This window comes from Bombina bombina, chromosome 4 (genome assembly GCF_027579735.1).
Source record: "Bombina bombina isolate aBomBom1 chromosome 4, aBomBom1.pri, whole genome shotgun sequence".
Lineage (NCBI taxonomy): Eukaryota > Metazoa > Chordata > Amphibia > Anura > Bombinatoridae > Bombina > Bombina bombina.
The window spans coordinates 711859117-711881454 of record NC_069502.1 but is presented as its reverse complement, the minus strand read 5'-3'; the positions used below and the strand labels follow the sequence as shown (position 1 = coordinate 711881454).

Genomic DNA, 22338 nt, shown 5'->3' with positions numbered 1-22338 from the left:
AAGTCTTAAGCGATCTAAGATGACAAGTTAGTGTGGTTAGAGATGAGTTTTGAGCCTTTTTGAACTGGGTTTCCTTACTCATGTAGTGGCCTCTCAAAAAAGCTTTCAAAGAAGCCCATATTATTTCTGCAGAGATATGAGGAGTGTCATTAACTGCGAGATAATTCTTAATTAAGTCTAAGGATTCATGTTTGAGAGTTGGATGAGTGATTAAATAGTTTTTAAGCCGCCAGGAGTAAAGGGGAATAAGCGTGGGATGTAGGCCTAATGTGAGTAGTACGGTGTCATGATCAGACCATGAGGTTGGAAGAATCTTAGCTAGAGTCACTTGTTCTAAAGCCCGTGAGCTCAGAAAGAGAAAGTCAATACGACTATAAGAACGATGTGGTGGGGAATAAAAGGTAAATTCCTTATCAAAAGGATGTAAAGCCCTCCATGCATCATACAAATCAAATTTTGCAAGCAACTTCTGAAATGACATTGAGAGTGGGTGTGTGGATCTCTCCCTAGACGAAATTTTGGGGCCTAGTCTATCTAAAGTGGGATCCCAGATCATGTTCATATCTCCTCCCAGTATCAGTTCGCCCTGCTGGATAGTCATTACTAAGTCTAATAAGCGACTGAGAAATCTAATTTGTTTTGTGTTGGGCGTGTACGCATTGACAAAGGTAAACAGTTTATCATTTAACCTACATATTAATATAATGAATCTGGCTTGCGGGTCGATTTCTGTGTAGATTGGTTCATAATTTACCAGTGAGCTAATAAGGACTGCAACCCCTCTAGATTTGGTGTTAAATGAGGCTTCTATAAGTATTGGGTATTTCTTATATCTGCGAGAGGGGACTGCATTGGCAAGCCAATGGGTTTCCTGGAGTAGAGCAACATCAATCTTAGCGTGTTGTAGCATATTTAACATTAAGCTGCGTTTAGTAGGAGAGTTGAGGCCCTGAGTGTTAAGGGTCAGGATGCGTAGTTGGGCCATGACTACTATATGGGATTGATGGAGAGAGTGAGAAGGGTGGGATGGAAGAGAGAGGGGAAAAGGGGGAGTGAAGAGGGAAGAGAAAAAAAAAAAAAAAAAAAGGAGGGGGGGGGGGTACAGGGGAATTTAAATATATTCTACGAGAGCAAGCAAATAAGTTGTATGCACCGTGATACTATCAATATTAGAATAGGAGGAGCGGGTGATCAGCGGACAAGAGCCGCTCAATGGGTGAGGGATTGGGTAGTAATGAGAAGGTAAACGTAAAAGTGAATTAAAGTCACTTAAAAAGGAAATGAATTAGCTTGAGGATGAGGGGGTTAGAATAATGCGCAATTATGGGTATAACTATGCCAGTAAAGATATAATTGTAATAAGTACGCAATGTTATAGGGGAGTTAGTAAACCAAGTGCTGTAGAATAATATAATAATATAAGTGAGGGGAGTAAGATTAAGATGTTTATATGTCTAAAGCTGCAAATATTAGAAAGCAATGAAAGGGGGGTTAGGTATATGTAATGAAAAAAAAATGAGGGGGGGGTGCCGGAATCTAAGGAAGAAACAAATGAAACCTTAGCTTGACATGTGGGAGAACGAAAATATGGAATTTTTTCCTCTTTTCTCCTCTCTTTCAAAGGAATTAGATTAAATAGTAGAGAAGAGAGAGAGTATGCATACCTTTCACATTAACACAATGCAATTAAACGAATAGCATATATTGATGTTGAGACAAACCAGGGTCTATAGAAATAAACAACAATAATGAATCTGGCAATATAATAACTATATAGTATGAAGACAAAAAAGGTATGAAAAAAACCAAAAAAACAAATAAAGGAGAGATAATTAAAACAGGAAAACTGAGCTTACATCAGCATGCCGTTGTCTGCAATGTGAATCAGCCTTATGGTGTCTAAGATGAGGGGCAACCACATTATGTTCGAATAGTAAAATGTAAGAGGGGGGAGATTAATGTACGGAAGGCTCTGCACATCATTGATCAGTATAACGTTACTAGTGGGTAATGTAATGTATTTCTCACTATGTGATAGCTCTTATAAAAGGAGAAATTATGACTTTGTGGCATTGCTGAAAATCAAGACAGTACTGTTTAGATCTTATATCAATGTTGAGAACTAATAATTTCCTATGTAAAAAACAAAACAAAACAACATTAGCATAACTGATAATGCATTAACCATATAACACGTAGGATAAAGGAATAACAATAAAAGTAGCAAAACAAAGTTAACATCACTACATTACCATCCTGAGTGTGATTCACCTATGCAGTTTCTGGAGTAGAAAATTGAATAATTTATGGTCATTCAGTGAGAAGGTGAAAGGAGGTAATCAGTATGTATAAAGTTCTGTACACTTTGGTCAGTATCAGGGGCCTTCTTGTGGAGAGTGAAGTCCTTTTCTTTTAGCCTGATAGCTGAACTGTTGTGGGAGAGGTCTCCACTCTGGAGCGGTGGCATTAAGCTTCTCAGAGGGGGTTGCAAGATCTTTGGGTGTATTTTGAGTACGAAGTAGTCCTGCTGTTTGTAGGATCTTGTAGCCTTGCTCAACAGTGGAAACAATGTGTGATTGCTCTTCTATCTGGAAAAATAGCTTAACCGGAAAGCCCCATCTGTATTTGATGTTATTTTGACGTAAATTCTGAGTTATTTGTTGGAAGGAGCATCGCTTGTTCAGTGTGTGAGTGGATAGGTCGGGAAAGATCTGAATAGATTGGAATGGGTCTTTTAGCTGTTTATTTTGATATGAAGCTCTGAGTAATTTCTCTTTGAACGTAAAATAATGTAATCTGAGAATAACATCTCTGGATGAGCCTGCAGGTGCAGTTCTCGGCCGTAAAGCCCGGTGGGCTCTATCAATCAGGGCCTCTTGTTCTTGAACTGACCCTAGTAATTCTTTGAACAGATCTATGAGATATTTGGGGAGATCAGTGGTGCCCACTTCTCCTGGTATACCCCGAATTCTTATATTGTTGCGGCGGGACCTATCTTCAAGGTCCGCCAGTTTCGCTTCTAAGTCTGTGATCATTTCCGCCAGTGACTGCGTATATGTCAGTAAGTTAGAGTGATCTAGATGAAGGTCCTCTTGTTTTTTTCCAGATTTTCAGTCCTCTCTCCTAACAGAGAGATGTCTCTCTTAAGTTCTGACACTGAGGCTTTTAGCTCTTGTTTTAGTGAAGAGTGATGTGAGTCCATCTTGTCAGATAGATCTTTGATAGATTCCAAGATAGATGATTGCTGGGCCAGCGGCCTGTCAGTTGGGTGGGAAACAGATCTTTGAGGGTCTTTTGTGTTGGTAAGGGAGTCTCTGGAATCTTCATCTGACATTTCTTGTTCGTACGCAGACTTGTGTAAAAAATGGTCAGAGAGGGTTCTTTTCGGGAGATCAGTATGCTTTGTCTTCTTTTTTTGGGAATGAGACATTTTCAGTTCAAAATAGATAGAAGGTGGTATCAAAGGAATCTGCTGCAGGCTGCGGTCTCCTATGCCAAGTATTAAATGTATTACAGTGTAAAGATTCGGCACCCCCCTGGTAGCGTGCACCTAGCACATCATCCTTTCTAGATAGTGGTTAATGAAAGGTGGGGGTGTAGGTTATTTTACCAGAATGATATTTCTAGCTTGGTAGGCTGAGTAATATTCTATCTCACTCACCAGGGGTATGTGTCCTCCCTGAGCAGGTTAGGTAAAGTGGGAATGACCCGTAGGGATTTAGGGTCCACGGGAAAGGGGGGTGAGAAGGTAGGGGGGCTATGCCCGATAGATAAGTGGTTCTCAGAGATGAAGTTGAGAGGTTATGACCTTAGAAACTGGGTTCCTGTACAAAGGAATATAGTAATTAAAAGTTCTTGTCTAGATGTATAGCTCTTTAAGGGCAGTCAGGAAAAACATTCAGTGGGACTTTTTAGTTTAAGTTATAGATAGAAAATTAGATTAACCAGTTAAGACCCCAGACAGAGGCAAAACACACATCAGTAGATCTGTAGTCAGAGGATGAATGTAGGGATTGCAGTAGTGCAACGATACCGCTGCTATTGTGGTTTCAAACCGTCTTTTCCTTTCCCTTTTGGCACTCCCTCCTATACAGATTTGACAGATTCCTCAATTTCCCCAATAAAAATAACAGTCATTAGGTTTCTGGGGGCTTATGGGGTTGAGGAGATAATATACTAAGGAAGTCCCAATCGCGGTATGTAGACCGCTCAGTGCTGTGAACTTAGGTGAGGCCTTATGAAAAAGCGACGTGGGTGCAGCTCAAGTGAGGCCTTATGAAAAAGCCACGTGGGTGCAGCTCAGGAGTATGAGTAAAAAGGGTGCCTTTATTTTCCCAAGTAGTTCTACCTCAGAAAACTGCAGAAGTACCTGAATGCAGTGTTGATTCGGCAGACTACAGAGCTCCGGGATGTCCGGCTGAGTGAGTCGATGCTGAGTCCCAATTAGCTACACCTCCGGTGAGAAGTATGGAGGCCAAGCGTCTGTGAAGCGGATTCTTCTTGGTCTGCGCGATGTATAGCAGTGAGCGCGTAGAGACCGTTGCTCACTTGAGGCGTGTAAGAGATCTGAGGACGAGGTGGTAAGCGCACCGGATTGTGTACTGTTCGCGACCGGGGGCTAAGGTAGATGGTTGCCCTCCTCTCAGCCCGCGGTATGTAGAAGCAGCTGCGGTCAGATCTCCCGGTTCTTGTCTATGGCTCACAATTAGCATGCAGCTCTTTCCTGACTTGATGGTCCCTTATTAGGGAGCTTAGGGAAATAGGTGAGATTAGGGTATTAGCAAAAGTCGGGTGATTTAGAGTATATAATAGCACTTGGGATACGGAGAAGATTAAAAGTGCGACTTCTCAGTAGAATAGCTGGCTCCGCCCCCTCTAAAACACTATTTTTAATAAATGATAGAGAGCCTTTACTCATGCCTACTAATTTAGGAAGATATCCCTAATGGATAAACACAATGCTTTACAAAACGGCGACTATGATTTTTAAACTAAGTTGATTTTAAAATGAAATTTTAAAACATTGATCTAACTGCATCAGACTTTACTAATAGTTTGCTAAAGCCTGTGCTTTCTCACTAATCAAGAACAACTCAATTTATAATCCAATTACTAGCTGATATATTTTTCTCAATGCATAGAAAATTCTCATTGTAGTAATTATAGCCAATATTTTTAGGTTTAGTCATAGAAGAGATATTGGACAAGCATCAACACATACGGCTAGATTACGAGTTTTTTTCTTACCGCTCACTTAAGCCAACGCTGGTATTACAAGTTTTCTTCAAGCCGGTGTTAGCCTCAGAAAAGTGAGCGTTGAGCAAAATTTAGCTCCACATCTCACTGTAATACCAGCGCTGCTTATGGTAGCGGTAAGCTGGCAAAACGTGCTTGTGCACGATTTCCCCATAGGAAACAATGGCTGAAAAAAACCTAAGACCTGCAAAAAAACAGCGTTCAGCTCCTAACGCAGCCCCATTGATTCCTATGGGGAAATGAATTTTATGTCTGCACCTAACACCCTAACATGAACCCAGAGTCAAAACACCCCTATTCTTACACTTATTAAAACCTAATCTGCCGCCCCCGACATCGTCGCCACCTACATTATATTATTAACCCCTAATCTGCCGCTCCGGACACCGCTGCCACCTACATTATACTTATAAACCCCTAATCTACTGCCCCCAACATCGCTGAACCCTACATTATATTTATTAACCCCTAATCTGCCCCCCCAACGTCGCCGCAACTATATTAAATTTATTAATCCCTAATCTGCCGCCGCCAACGTCGCCGCCACTATAATAAATTTATTAACCCCTAAACCTAAGTCTAACCCTAACACCCCCTAACTTAAATATAATTTAAATACATCTAAATAAATTTACTACAATTAAATAAATTATTCCTATTTAAAACTAAATACTTATCGATAAAATAAACCCTAAGCTAGCTACAATATAACTAATAGTTACATTGTAGCTAGTTTAGGATTTATATTTATTTTACACGCAACTTTGTTTTTATTTTAACTAGGTACAACTAGTTATTAAATAGTTATTAACTATTTAATAACTTTCTAGTTAAAATAAGTACAAATTTACCTGTAAAATAAATCCTAACCTAAATTACAATTACACCTAACACTACACTATCATTAAATTAATTACTTAAATTACCTACAATTAACTACAATTAAATTAAATAAACTAAAGTACAAAAAAACCCACACTAAATTACAGAAAATAAAAAAAAATTACATTTTTTAAACTAATTACACCTAATGTAATCCCCCTAATAAAATAAAAAAGTAAATAAAAAAATAATAAAATTCCCTACCCTATACTAAATTACAAATAGCCCTTAAAAGGGCCTTTTGCGGGGCATTGCCCCAAAGTAATCAGCTCTTTTACCTGTAAAAAAAAATACAATACCACCCCCAACATTAAAACCCACCACCCACACACCCAACCCTACTCTAAAACCCACCCAATCCCCCCTTAAAAAAACCTAACACTACCCCTTTGAAGATCACCCTACCTTGAGCCGTCTTCACCCAGCCGGGCACAAGTGGACGTCCAGAGGGGCAGAAGTCTTCATCCGATCCGGTCAGAAGAGGTCCTCCAAGCGGCAGAAGTCTTCATCCAGGCGGCATCTTCTTCCATCCGGAGCGGAGCGGGTCCATCTTGAAGACATCCGACGCGGAGCATCCTCTTCCATCCGACGCGACTGAAGAATGAAGGTTCCTTTAAGTGACGTCATCCAAGATGGCGTCCCTTCAATTCCGATTGGCTGATAGAATCCAATCACCCAATAAAATGCGAGCTCAAAATGCGATTGGATCAGCCAATAGGAATTTTTCCTACCTTAATTCCAATTGGCTGATATGATTCTATCAGCCAATTGGAATTGAAGGGACGCCATCTTGGATGACGTCACTTAAAGGAACCTTCATTCTTCAGTCGCTGTCGGATGGAAGAGGATGCTCCGCGTCGGATGTCTTCAAGATGGACCTGCTCCACTCCGGATGGAAGAATATAGAAGATGCCTCCTGGATGAAGCCTTCTACCGGTCTGGATGTCCTCTTCTGGCCGGATCGGATGAAGACTTCTGCCCCTCTGGACGTCCACTTGTTAGGGTTTTTTAAGGGGGGATTGGGTGGGTTTTAATGTTCGGGGGGTATTGTATTTTATTTACAGGTAAAAGAGCTGATTACTTTGGGGCAATGCCCCGCAAAAGGCCCTTTTAAGGGATATTTGTAATTTAGTATAGGGTAGGGAATTTTATTATTTTGGGGGGCTTTTTTATTTTATTAGGGGGATTAGATTAGGTGTATTTAGTTTTAAAAAAATCTTTTTTTATTTTCTGTAATTTAGTGTTTGTTTTTGTACTTTAGTTTATTTAATTTAATTGTATTTAATTGTAGGTCATTTATTTAATTAATTTAATAATAGTGTAGTGTTAGGTGTAATTGTAATTTAGGTTAGGATTTATTTTACAGGTAAATTTGTACTTATTTTAACTAGGAAGTTATTAAATAGTTAATAACTATTTAATAACTATTGTACCTAGTTAAAATAAATACAAAGTTGCCTGTAAAATAAAAATAAATCCTAAAATAGCTACAATGTAACTATTAGTTATAATGTAGCTATCTTAGGGTTTATTTTATCGGTAAGTATTTAGTTTTAAATAGGATTAATTTAGTTAATAGTAGTAAATTTATTTAGTTTTATTTAAATTATATTTAAGTTAGGGGGTGTTAGGGTTAGGGTTAGACTTAGGTTTAGGGGTTAATAAATTTAATATAGTAGCGTCAACATTGGGGGCGGCAGATTAGGGGTTAATAAATGTAGGTAGGTGTCGCGATGTTAGGGACGGCAGATTAGGGGTTAATAAAATTTAACTAGTTTTTGCGAGGCGGGAGTGCTGCGGTTTAGGGGTTAATAAATGTATTAAAGTGGTGGCTATGTCCGATCGGCAGATTAAGGGTTAAACATTTTAGTTAAGTGTTTCTGATGTGGGGGGGGGGGGGCTCGGTTTAGGGGTTAATAGGTAGTTTATGGGTGTTAGCGCACTTTTTAGCACTTTAGTTAAGAGCCTTATGTTCCGGCATTAGCCCATAAAACTCTTAACTACTGACTTTTAAATGCGGTAGGAGTCTTGCCAGGAGAGGGTCTACCACTCACTTTTTCAGGCGATCATAATACCGGCGTTAGGAAAATCCCATTAAAAAGATAGGATATGCAATTGACGTAAGGGGATTTGCGGTATGCTAAAATCGCGGAAAAAAAGTGAGTGGTAGACCCTCTCATGCCTGACTCGTAATACCAGCGGGCTTTAAAAAGCAGCGTTGGGACCCCTCAACGCTGCTTTTTAAGGCTAACGCAAGACTCGTAATCTAGCCGATAGTTAGCACATGAGTTAAAATAATTATTACATATAATAAATGAGACTGTAATATATTTAGACACAATAGTTCTGGAAACTTGAGAAACTAAATGTGAATGTCATAGAATGGTCAATAGTAAAACATCAAAGTCTTTATCCTAAGGGTCTACTTAAAGATATGAGATGAAGCAGAGTAAATATATATATATATATATATATATATATATATATATATATATATATAAGAAAACTTAGCTTTTTTGCCCAAATATCCTGTGCAGCCATAAATATCATATAGTATTCAGCAGGTAGCATCAATAATAAATATGTTAATTTTTTATTTCCACTATAATATTATTATCTAAGAGAAATATTATTTTATGCAGTCCAACTGAATTTAATTGGTTTTATGCACATCCAACACTATTGTATTTCTTATATTTTTTTTTCGAAAGTCAAATGACAAAACAGATGGCCTGGCAGAACCGCTGCCCACTTTCTCTATGGATTTAATATGAAGGGATGGGGTCATCATTATGCAGAATGTATATTTGGTATGCATCTGTTTTGATCAAGACAGATGGTAAATGGAAAGGAAACTTCTCCACTGACTTTGGATTTAGTCCACATAGAAGAGAGATTTAGGATGCCATGTCAATAAGACATTGTACTTCAGCAGAGCACGTAGGGAGTTGATGCTGAACTTCTATGCATACTACATAGTCAGTATTTTCTGGAACAATTAAAACAAAATAAATAACAAGATTTTGTGATTTCTCTTGACCTTATGTAACATAATAATTAATTAATGGAGGTATTTAGCTGATAGTTTTTGGTTTCTGAAACCGGATAGGCATTTTGCATTTCTAGGTTGATATGAAAGGCTTGTGAAATGACTTTCTTTATTTTAAAGATATGGAAGAACATGTCTTTAAACAAAACAGCATGGTGGTTTGACTGAATGCATGTGGTGAGACATTACCTATACAGAGTGTATTTATTTTTAGTTCCTAGGAGTTAAGACGTTTGTTTGCATTAAAGGCCTTTTTTTTTTTTTTTTTTACTGTAGCCTAGATGTATATTTAGTTCCGTAGCAAATACTTCCACACTTTGTACTTCTATTTTATACTAAAATAACTCATTTTGTCAGCATTTATGATCTATGGTAAAACTGTTAGAGCGTGAATGAAAGATATTTATGGTACTAAGTTTTGTAAGCGTGTTTTATGTTTTACAGTAATAACAAGCAGTGGCTACAGTCCAAGATCAGCACACCAGTACTCGCCTCAGCTATATCCCTCTAAGTAAGTGACAAATTATTTAACGTACGTAGAAATTCTCAGTTCAGAACCCCTAGTCTTGAATTAGGTTCGTAGCAATTAATACATACATTGTTTTATCCTTTGGAGCCAGGGATTTGAAAAGTATGCAAGTTCTGTTTTTCTACTTTCTGAAACAAAAAAAAAACTCTACTAAGCCATTTTAGTTGCTTAATATATAGTAAGAATTTATTCCATCTTTCTGTAATAACTTTATAGGAAAATGTACGCTTATTTAAATCTTCAAAACTTTATATGCACTGTTAAAGTGGAACATGACAGACTCACTGTTACATTAACCAACAGCTGCAAAGAATTTCATGGAATATAATTGGACCGTATCATCCTGTTAGATTAATTTAAAATCTTCTTGAGTTGAGTTGAGTTTATTCATTGGACAATAATCCAGCAGGAATATAATGCTTACATCTTAGCGGTTTAGTATCAGAGCATAAGCACTCTGTTAGACAAGCCAACTAGAGCACACTGTGTATCTGTTATAGTTTTGCTGGTATGTTATACACATTTAAAATAACATATGCATTAATACTTATTTAATAGAAATTAAAAAGCAGCCCAAAATATAACTAAATCAGCCCTCACCCTCAATAACTTCTGTTGTGTTTGGTGGTGCATCTCATTTCTAAATGGTCATCACCACTTTCGTGTTTAAACAATATTTACAGATTAAGATTGACAAAATAGATCCACAACTGTTAAAAAATGGATATTTTGTTTTATAATTAAACCCTTGGCTTGTGCTAGGGAATTTTGCAACACCGTGCAAATTATAATAACAATAATAATATGCGGCATCCTTCCTAATATGGCTTCCTAGTCAAAGTGAAACTACGATTTCTATAAAGAACACATTTTATCCTCCTTTGGATCTCTAGTCAGAGTGAACCAAAATTCATAAAAAGAAAAAAACTTTGTCCTGCTTTGACTGTATTTCATTTTCAGAAAACAGATGTCACAAATACATATTTACCAAGCATAATTTTGCTTTTGAGAATACTAGTTTTTACTTAAAAATAAAGAAGCAAATTCAGCTATATGTCTTTACCATTATTTGAAAATTATATATAAAAAAAAAAAAAAAATTTATTTGTGAAGCTTACATTTTTATGAGTGTTAAATGCTATAGATGTCTCACAAATGTCTAAAATAGACATCAATAAATGTAGTTTAAAACTACATTAATAAAGCCTATCCTACATAAACAAAAATAACACGCTAGACATGCATTGACAAACTAATCTATTTAATGAGACAAAATGACGCACTAGATATTCCAGTCCTTAAAGTAAGGTATATTTTTTTTTTACATTCTCCTTAATGACCCCAACTCTTGAGTCATTAGTTGTTGATAGTTACGCATAACTTAAATGTATGTTGACAGTATAGCCAGTGAAGACGTTCTTGCTTAACAGCACTTACCAATACTGTATTCTCAGAAAATGTGCAAAAATATTTAGGAAGATTCTAAAAATAGAATGAAGTGCATATTGATAGACAACTATTCTGTTATCTAATACATGAGATTAAGTTTACAAATATACAGATATTCATTAATCCAACCTATATGAGAAGATTATAAACCTTAATCCTACATCATTTTATATGTGTACCTTGTCCAATTAAACTATTTAGCTGTTTTTAAATAATAATAGGATATTTACTTATCACTGTGACCATAATTGTGTTGTGTCATTTAAACATTTAGTCCAACATTTTTTTGATTGACGGAAACACAAGACAAAAGGGGGTGACTTTAAGAGGCTTGATTTCTTTACAACGTAAACAGAGATTTTCATAATCCTCCATTAGCTGTATAAGAATTAATCATTATTGGATTAAATTAAGGATGAATAGTCAAGTGAGGCATTACAAGTTCTTTGCAAATATTCCCACACCTTTTTTTATTTTAAGATGAATGTGAAAAGGATGTAGATAACATAATTGTTTATTTATATGAGTATTTAATTCATTCCTCTTGTTCATTTTCTTTTTATTGCATAAAAAGATTAGAAGGAAAATTATCATATGGTAGTCTCAGTGTTAATCGTTTAATGAATTGTCCTTTCATATGTATTTAAAGGGACACTCAGGTTAAATTAAATTTTCATGATTCAGATACAGCATGTAATTTTAAACAACTTTCCAATTTACTTCCATTAAAAAAAATGTGCACAGTCTTTTATATTTACAATTTTTGAGTCACCAGATCCTACTGAGCATGTGCAAGAATTCACAGACTATACGTATATGCATTTGTGATTGGCTGATTGCTATCACATGGTACATGGGGAGTGGAAATATACATAACTTTGAAATTTGTTATAAAAAAATCTACTACTCATTTGAGTAAGTGCAGACTAAGTGCTATTGCATTGTCTTGTTATCTTGCATTTGTTGATTATGCAAATCTAATGTGTTAACTGGTCCTTTAATAAAGAGAGTGACATGCAATGGAAGTAATAAATGTTGCAATTAACATGTATCATTGACTAAAAACTGTGACCATATTTTTGCCTGTATTAAACAGGTTGTTAATTAATTAAACAATACATTTTATCTTTTAAAGAGATGGAGTGCAGAACTACTTGATTTATTTGTATAGTTTTTAAACAACGCTCTTTGGTTCATTCATTACATGGCAAAAATATAAACATTTTATAAAAGATTGGTGGAACTAAAAACAGACTGGATTTATACTTATAATCATGTACTATATATTTGCATACACTTTTATCCATACTAGTTTCTAATTCTCAGAACTTGAAATACACCCAGCTAACCTTGCTACATATATGTCCCTAATTGGATTTATCAGATAACAACTGCAATACAATGTATTGTATACTAATGTTTTTACTGTGGCTAGCATTGTTGTCTGTAGACTAAAGCCCAAATGATGGTGGAGTTTGCCTATTGAAAACTAATTGCAGTAAAAATGATGTTAATTTGCTTTAACAAAATTTAGACTTGGCTGATATGTTATTCTATAGCAACACAACAGAAATGTCTTGTAATTACAGGGTGTTTACGGTCCCTTTAAACTAATATATATAGAAAATTAACTAATATATAAGAAATTATATTTGAAAAAAAAAAAAAAGATATAAATAAATGAATAAATAACTACACAAAAAATCTTGCAAATCTGATCATTCTATCAAATAAGTGAATAATAAAATCCATGTTTTAAATTAAGTATTATTTTTTAATGTCCTGTTTATAAGTATCCAGTGGTTGCCATCTTTAACTGTTTCTCTTTAAAGGACCAGTCAACACATTAGATTTGCATAATCAACAAATGCAAGATAAAAGCACTTAGTCTGAACTTCAAATGAGTAGTAGATTTTTTTATAACAAATGTCAAAGTTATGTATATTTCCACTCCCCTTGTACCATGTGATAGCAATCAGCCAATCACAAATGCATATACGTATAGTCTGTGAATTCTTGCACATGCTCAGTAGGATCTGGTGACTAAAAAAGTGTAAATATAAAAGACTGTGCACTTTTTTTTAATGGAAGTGTATTGGAGAGTTGTTTAAAATTACATGCTGTATCTGAATCATGAAAATGTAATTTAACCTGAGTGTCCCTTTAAATATGACATATTGATGTAACATCTCTTACTTTTGTGCAAAAGTTGTGCTTTGTCCCACACTCCCTAGAGTGGCCAAAATGCAAAATGTATAATCTAGGCTTTTTAAATGCTCCTTATTCCCTAAACTGTGACAGAATTAGCTTTTTGGACATTTTAGGGAACATGGATCAAGTGTTTAATGGCCTTTAAAGTTTATTTTTTCAGGTATATTTAAACAGGCTTTAGAGACCATTGCTATAGTTGCACATTATATAGTACTTCTGGACCATATTCTTTATTATTTTGTTGAACTTTTCTGAGATACAAACTTTAATTATGTTTCCACATTGTAGCCATTTGTGTTACTGATCATCTAATGCCCACTTGTACTTTTCAGACCATACCCACACATTCTCTCGACTCCAGCAGCTCAGACCATGTCCGCCTATGCTGGTCAGACCCAATACTCTGGAATGCAGCAGTCAGCAGTTTACACAGCGTACTCACAGACAGGACAACCTTACAGTTTACCAGCTTACGGTAAGTTGCTCTTTGCTTGTACTGCTCTCTGATTTGCGTTGCTGCTGTCCAAAATGTTAGGAAAATGCTATTGCAAGTTTATTTCTCACGCAGATCTGGGAGTGATGTTGCCAGGCATCAAGACTGAAAGTGGCCTTCCGCAGACGCAGTCACCACTGCAGACCGGGTGCCTAAGTTACAGTCCAGGATTTTCAACACCACAGCCAGGCCAAACACCATACTCATACCAAATGCCAGGTATGTTCTATCTATCTATCTATCTATCTATCTATTTATCTATCTGTCTATCTATCTATCTATCGTATCCATCTATTATATTTTTTATCTATCTCTCTATATCTATCTATCTATCTATCTATCTATCTATCTATCTATCTATCTATCTATCTATCTATCTATCTATCTATCTATCTCTGTCTGCCTGTCTATGTATCTATTATCTATCTATCTATCATCTATCTTTCATTCTTTCTTTCTTTCTTTCTATCTATCTATCTCTCTGTCTATATCTATCTATCATCTATCTATTTTTCTATGTATTTATTTATTAACCTGTCTGTCTGTCTATCTATATATAGTGAAAGCTAATCAATGTTGCCTATAATACTTAAATAATATCAATTTATGACATCTGTACAATTATCATTTTGTCTAATTTTATAATCAACATTTTTTTCTAATGTTCAAATACTTATTTGGAGTAAAAAATGAGATAAATTGTATACAAGTTGTGTGATTTAAATGAGGGATTTTAGCTATATTTTAACTTTTTAATGAACTAAGGAACAATTGTTTTTAGTCACCTGAAGTGAACATACTGGGGCCTAGTTATCAAGCCGTCAACCTCAAATACGCTGGAATTCCGCAGCGTATTTGTGGCGAGGCTGATTCGCCTTAGTTATCAAAGGCTCTAGACCGGCAAAAGTAGAATTTTGTGACGTAAGCTTCGATCCGCCGGACTCAGTCCGACACAGATCGATTCTTACGTCACTCCAGATGTTCCGCACACAAGTGCGGCACATTCTCACTACTTTTGCTAGGTATCAAATGACTAGCAGGTACGCTCGGCACTTTTACGGCCCAGCGTACCTGGTTTTCAAACCGCCACCCCTGGAGGCGGCGGATCACATAGGAATCAATGGGAGTCTGACCATAGCGAAAGTACAAGTTCGCTGCTGACAGACATCCCATTGATTTGTATGGGAGCTGTCTGAACCTAACACCCTAACATGTACCCCGAGTCTAAACACCCCTAAGCTGTCCCCCCCTACACCGCCGCAACTAAATAAAATTATTACCCCCTAAACCGCCGCTCCCGGAGCCCACCGCAAGCTACTCTATACATATTAACCCCTAAACCGCCGCTCCCGGAGCCCACCGCAAGCTACTCTATACATATTAACCCCTAAACCGCCACTCCCGGAGCCCACCACAAGCTACTCTATACATATTAACCCCTAAACCGCCGCTCCCGGAGCCCACCGCAACTATAATAAATGTATTAACCCCTAAACCGCCGCTCCCTGAACCCGCCGCAACCTATATTAAATGTATTAACCCCTATCCTGCCCCCGCTACACCGTCGCCACCTATAATAAATTTATTAACCCCTAATCTGCCCCCCCTACACCGTCGCCACCTATAATAAATTTATTAACCCCTATCCTGCCCCCCACTACGCCGCCGCCACTGTAATAAAATTATTAACCCCTAAACCTAAGTCTAACCCTAACCCTAACGCCCCCCTAACTTAAATATTAATTAAATAAATCTAAATAATATTTTTATTATTAACTAAATTAATCCTATTTAAAACTAAATACTTACCTTTAAAATAAACCCTAATATAGCTACAATATAAATAATAATTATATTCTAGCTATCTTAGGATTTATTTTAATTTTATAGGTACCTTTCAATTTATTTTAACTAGGTACAATAGCTATTAAATAGTTATTAACTATTTAATAGCTTACCTAGCTAAAATAAACTGAAATTTACCTGTAAAATAAATCCTAACCTAAGTTACAATTACACCTAACACTACACTATACTTTAATAAATTATTCCTATTTAAAAATAAATACTTACCTGTAAAATAAACCCTAATATAGCTACAATATAATTAATAATTATATTGTAGCTATCTTAGGATTTATATTTATTTTACAGGTAACTTTGTATTTATTTTAGCTAGTTAGAATAGTTATTAAATAGTTATTAACTATTTAATAACTACCTAGCTAAAAGAAATACAAAATTACCTGTAAAATAAATCCTAACCTAAGTTACAATTAAACCTAATACTACACTATCATTAAATTAATTAAATAAACTACCTACAAATATCTACAATTAAATACAATTACATAAACTAACTAAAGTACAAAAAATAAAAAAAGCTAAGTTACAAAAAATAAAAAAATAAGTTACAAACATTTTAAAAATATTACAACAATTTTAAGCTACTTACACCTAATCTAAGCCCCCTAATAAAATAACAAACCACCCCAAAATAAAAAAATGCCCTACCCTATTCTAAATTAAATAAAGTTCAAAGCTCTTTTACCTTACCAGCCCTTAAAAGGGCCATTTGTGGGGGCATGCCCCAAAAAGTACAGCTCTTTTGCCTGTAAAAGAAAAATACAACCCCTCCAACATTAAAACCCACCACCCACATACCCCTAATCTAACCCAAACCCCCCTTACAAAAACCTAACACTAATCCCCTGAAGATCATCCTACCTTGTCTTCACTCAGCCGAGCAGCGATGGAACCGAAGTGGACATCCGGAGCGGAAGAAGTTAATCCTCCAAGCAGCGCTGAAGAAATCTTCCATCCGATGAAGTCATCATCCAGGCGGCGCTGAAGAAAAGTCTTCGATCCGGCCGATGTCATCTTCAAAGAGGCGCTGAAGAGGTCTTCTATCCGGGCGATGTCATCTTCCAAGCCGGGTCTTGAATCTTCCTCCCGCCGACGCGGAACCTCCTTCTTCACCGACGGACTACGACGAATGAAGGCTCCTTTAAGGGACGTCATCCAAGATGGCGTCCCCTCATTTCCGATTGGCTGATAGGATTCTATCAGCCAATCGGAATTAAGGTAGGAAAAATCTGATTGGCTGATGGAATCAGCCAATCAGATTGAGCTCGCATTCTATTGGCTGTTCCGATCAGATTTCTTCAGCGCCGCTTGGAGGATTAACTTCTTCCGCTCCGGATGTCCACTTCGGTTCCATCGCTGCTCGGCTGAGTGAAGACAAGGTAGGATGATCTTCAGGGGATTAGTGTTAGGTTTTTGTAAGGGGGGTTTGGGTTAGATTAGGGGTATGTGGGTGGTGGGTTTTAATGTTGGGGGGGTTGTATTTTTCTTTTACAGGCAAAAGAGCTGTACTTTTTGGGGCATGCCCCCACAAATGGCCCTGGTAAGGTAAAAGAGCTTTGAACTTTATTTAATTTAGAATAGGGTAGGGCATTTTTTTATTTTGGGGGGGTTTGTTATTTTATTAGGGGGCTTAGATTAGGTGTAAGTAGCTTAAAATTGTTGTAATATTTTTAAAATGTTTGTAACTTATTTTTTTATTTTTTGTAACTTAGCTTTTTTTATTTTTTGTACTTTAGTTAGTTTATGTAATTGTATTTAATTGTAGTTATTTGTAGGTAGTTTATTTAATTAATTTAATGATAGTGTAGTATTAGGTTTAATTGTAACTTAGGTTAGGATTTATTTTACAGGTAATTTTGTATTTCTTTTAGCTAGGTAGTTATTAAATAGTTAATAACTATTTAATAACTATTCTAACTAGCTAAAATAAATACAAAGTTACCTGTAAAATAAATATAAATCCTAAGATAGCTACAATATAATTATTAATTATATTGTAGCTATATTAGGGTTTATTTTACAGGTAAGTATTTATTTTTAAATAGGAATAATTTATTAAAGTATAGTGTAGTGTTAGGTGTAATTGTAACTTAGGTTAGGATTTATTTTACAGGTAAATTTCAGTTTATTTTAGCTAGGTAAGCTATTAAATAGTTAATAACTATTTAATAGCTATTGTACCTAGTTAAAATAAATTGAAAGGTACCTGTAAAATAAAAATAAATCCTAAGATAGCTAGAATATAATTATTATTTATATTGTAGCTATATTAGGGTTTATTTTATAGGTAAGTATTTAGTTTTAAATAGGATTAATTTAGTTAATAATAAAAATATTATTTAGATTTATTTAATTAATATTTAAGTTAGGGGGGCGTTAGGGTTAGACTTAGGTTTAGGGGTTAATAATTTTATTACAGTGGCGGCGGCGTAGTGGGGGGCAGGATAGGGGTTAATAAATTTATTATAGGGGGGCGACGGTGTAGGGGAGGCAGATTAGGGGTTAATAAATTTATTATAGGTGACGACGGTGTAGGGGGGGCAGGATAGGGGTTAATAGGTTTAATATAGGTTGCGGCGGGTTCATGGAGCGGCGGTTTAGGGGTTAAACTATTTATTTAGTTGCGGAGAGGTGCGGGATCAGCAGGATAGGGGTTAATAACTTTATTATAGAGGGTGACGGTGTAGGGGGGGCAGGATAGGGGTTACTAGGTATACTGTAGGTGGCAGCGGTGTCCGGGAGCGGCGGTTTAGGGGTTAATACATTTATAAGAGTTGCGGCAGGGTCTAGGAGCGGCGGTTTAGGGGTTAGTAACTTTATTGAGTTGTGGGAGGCTCCGGGGGCGCCGGTATAGGGATAGAACAGTGTAGTTTAGTGTGGGTGCTTAGTGACAGGCTAGCAATAAATCTGGGAAAAAGCTGAAGAGCAGCAAGATCGGATGAGTGATAACTCTCACAGTCCGCTGCTCATCGCCCCGCGGCTTTTTGACAGCTTTATTTGATAACTTAGGCGTATTTTTTCAGGTCCGCGGCGGCGAAGGTAGGCAAGCTTAGGCGGGCGTATTGAGCCGGCGAAGCCAGAAAAGTAGACGGCTTGATAACTACCCCCCACTGTATAAAGGTTAAAAAAGCCAGGCAGATAGCTTAAATATGCTTTAAAAATGAACTGGTCAGGGATTTGAAGCAGTAAAGTCCCCAAATCAAATGTGTTTTTCAAGGGATTGGAGCACCACTGTCAAGATTTCTTAATACAAAAAAAAAAAGAATTAAATAAAAGGGCAAGCAGTTCAAAGCCATTCAAAGCCACTAGAAAATGAAGTGGTATCTACATTCTAATGAATTTGAAAACCCACTGAAAATCCATGTAAAGCACTTTTCCAACGAAATGGAGTAGCCCCCCAATAGGTCAATATGTTACCACTGAAGGAATTTGAATTTAAGTTTTAAAATGGTAAATTAAGTTCTAAATAGACATAAAAATGTAAAAAAGGAAATATTCGAAAACGTAGAACATTAATTCTGTTATTGTTGTAGGCATATAATTATGTGTTTAACCCCTGCAAATGGGGTTAAACACACAGTTAAAGTCAGCTCCAGAGCAGCAATGCACTACTAGGAACTAATTGAGCACATCTGGTAGACTAATGACAACAGGCATATGTGTGTAGCCACCAATCAGTAGCTAGCTCTCACAGCAGCATTGCTACTCCTGAGCATACTTAGCTATGTTTTCCAACAAAGGGCACAGACAGAAGTAAATTTGAAAATAACAGTAAATTGAAACGTCTATTCAAATTGTATGATCTAAATAATGTTTCATTTTTCATTTCTTGTCTTTTAACTGTCATTTCCTTTTTTTGCAGGTTCCAGTTTTACCCCATCGTCCAGTATTTATGCAAATAATTCAGTTTCCAATTCAACCAACTTTAGTAATCCTCAGCAGGTAATGATACCTCCTTAACGCCTCTCTTTTGTTTTTGAAATATGAATTTAAAAAAAAATAAATAAATAAAATCAGTTACATAAAGAAAAGTATACTCATGTTTGTGGTAAAAAAGTAAGCGATTGCGCTTGAGCGCAATTTAAGTTAACATGAGTCGGGTAAGTGCTTCCTCAGAGCTGTGGTTAACTGTTTTGTGAAACAAAAGTGTCACAAAACATATCAAAAATACATTACAAGTTACAGTTACACTCATAATAACACCATCTAATAAAAATTAATGGAAAAAAAAGTTATAAGGGCTCAAATATATGAGATCTCAGGTGTTACGTATACATGTCTAAAGATGTGTGTGTGTGTGTATATATATATATATATATATATATATATATATATATATATAGTATATATATATATATATACAGGGAGTGCAGAATTATTAGGCAAATGAGTATTTTGACCACATCATCCTCTTTATGCATGTTTTCTTACTCCAAGCTGTATAGGCTCGAAAGCCTACTACCAATTAAGCATATTAGGTGATGTGCATCTCTGTAATGAGAAGGGGTGTGGTCTAATGACATCAACACCCTATATCAGGTGTGCATAATTATTAGGCAACTTCCTTTCCTTTGGCAAAATGGGTCAAAAGAAGGACTTGACAGGCTCAGAAAAGTAAAAAATAGTGAGATATCTTGCAGAGGGATGCAGCACTCTTAAAATTGCAAAGCTTCTGAAGCGTGATCATCGAACAATCAAGCGTTTCATTCAAAATAGTCAACAGGGTCGCAAGAAGCGTGTGGAAAAACCAAGGCGCAAAATAACTGCCCATGAACTGAGAAAAGTCAAGCGTACAGCGGCCAAGATGCCACTTGCCACCAGTTTGGCCATATTTCAGAGCTGCAACATCACTGGAGTGCCCAAAAGCACAAGGTGTGCAATACTCAGAGACATGGCCAAGGTAAGAAAGGCTGAAAGACGACCACCACTGAACAAGACACACAAGCTGAAACGTCAAGAAATATCTCAAGACTGATTTTTCTAAGGTTTTATGGACTGAGGAAATGAGAGTGAGTCTTGATGGGCCAGATGGATGGGCCCGTGGCTGGATTGGTAAAGGGCAGAGAGCTCCAGTCCGACTCAGACACCAGCAAGGTGGAGGTGGAGTACTGGTTTGGGCTGGTATCATCAAAGATGAGCTTGTGGAGCCTTTTCGGGTTGAGGATGGAGTCAAGCTCAACTCCCAGTCCTACTGCCAGTTTCTGGAAGACACCTTCTTCAAGCAGTGGTACAGGAAGAAGTCTGCATCCTTCAAGAAAAACATGATTTTCATGCAGGACAATGCTCCATCACACGCGTCCAAGTACTCCACAGCGTGGCTGGCAAGAAAGGGTATAAAAGAAGAAAATCTAATGACATGGCCTCCTTGTTCACCTGATCTGAACCCCATTGAGAACCTGTGGTCCATCATCAAATGTGAGATTTACAAGGAGGGAAAACAGTACACCTCTCTGAACAGTGTCTGGGAGGCTGTGGTTGCTGCTGCACGCAATGTTGATGGTGAACAGATCAAAACACTCACAGAATCCATGGATGGCAGGCTTTTGAGTGTCCTTGCAAAGAAAGGTGGCTATATTGGTCACTGATTTGTTTTTGTTTTGTTTTTGAATGTCAGAAATGTATATTTGTGAATGTTGAGATGTTATATTGGTTTCACTGGTAAAAATAAATAATTGAAATGGGTATATATTTGTTTTTTGTTAAGTTGCCTAATAATTATGCACAGTAATAGTCACCTGCACACACAGATATCCCCCTAAAATAGCTATAACTAAAAACAAACTAAAAACTACTTCCAAAACTATTCAGCTTTGATATTAATTAGTTTTTTGGGTTCATTGAGAACATGGTTGTTGTGCAATAATAAAATTAATCCTCAAAAATACAACTTGCCTAATAATTCTGCACTCCCTGTATATATATATATATATATATATATATATATATATATATATATATATATATATATATATATATATATATATATATATATAGTTATATGTTAACAGATTTATTTATATGTGTATATACAGGGCTTGAAATTTCCAGTGGCCCACTAATCCTGCACGACTTTCCTATCTTTAACATTGAGTGGACTAGTAACTTTTCCCCTATGGGCTAGTTAACCCCTAACTAGTAAATCACAGTGACATTTTTCCACTCCTGTGTATATATATTTACAGACATATAAACACATAAATACATATGTACATACATCTAGACAAACATATATAAGGGCATTGAAGCCCTTTGTGCAAAAAAAAATAATCATATATATAGAGAGATATGTATTTATGAATAAATAGAACATATTCTTCTATGTCACGAACATTGGAATGTAAAATATTCATATTTTCATATTGGGTTAGCGCTTTTGAGACTATGTAATCATGTTTGCATGTGAGTAGGGTGTTTTCCCCTTTTTTGCTTTATTGACTTCTATGGGGGAACACGTTATTGCTAATACTATATGCTAAGTTTGACTTTTTACATGCATCGGGTTAGCACGCGAGTGAAAACTGTTTACATTCAAGTTGTGATACGAGCGATACCTGACACGCAAAAAGCTTAATTCTAGTGGAGATAGCGCTTGAACTGTAGCAT

The 22338-nt window shown here is 36.3% G+C and overlaps 1 protein-coding gene and 1 long non-coding RNA gene across 5 annotated transcripts in view; one reads left to right on the top strand and one right to left on the bottom strand.

Moving 5' to 3' along the window:
* EYA4 (EYA transcriptional coactivator and phosphatase 4) overlaps window positions 1–22338 on the top strand; it is a 506638-nt gene that overhangs the window by 356343 nt on the left and 127957 nt on the right. For all 4 annotated transcript variants that reach the window (XM_053710909.1, XM_053710910.1, XM_053710908.1 and 1 more), the window contains 4 exons: window positions 9632–9698; window positions 13709–13851; window positions 13945–14088; window positions 19598–19677. In XM_053710909.1, coding sequence (XP_053566884.1) covers window positions 9632–9698; window positions 13709–13851; window positions 13945–14088; window positions 19598–19677 — 434 coding nt within the window. The remainder of the gene's footprint in view (window positions 1–9631; window positions 9699–13708; window positions 13852–13944; window positions 14089–19597; window positions 19678–22338) is intronic.
* LOC128656766 (uncharacterized) overlaps window positions 1–22338 on the bottom strand; it is a 104207-nt gene that overhangs the window by 73298 nt on the left and 8571 nt on the right. The window lies entirely within an intron of this gene.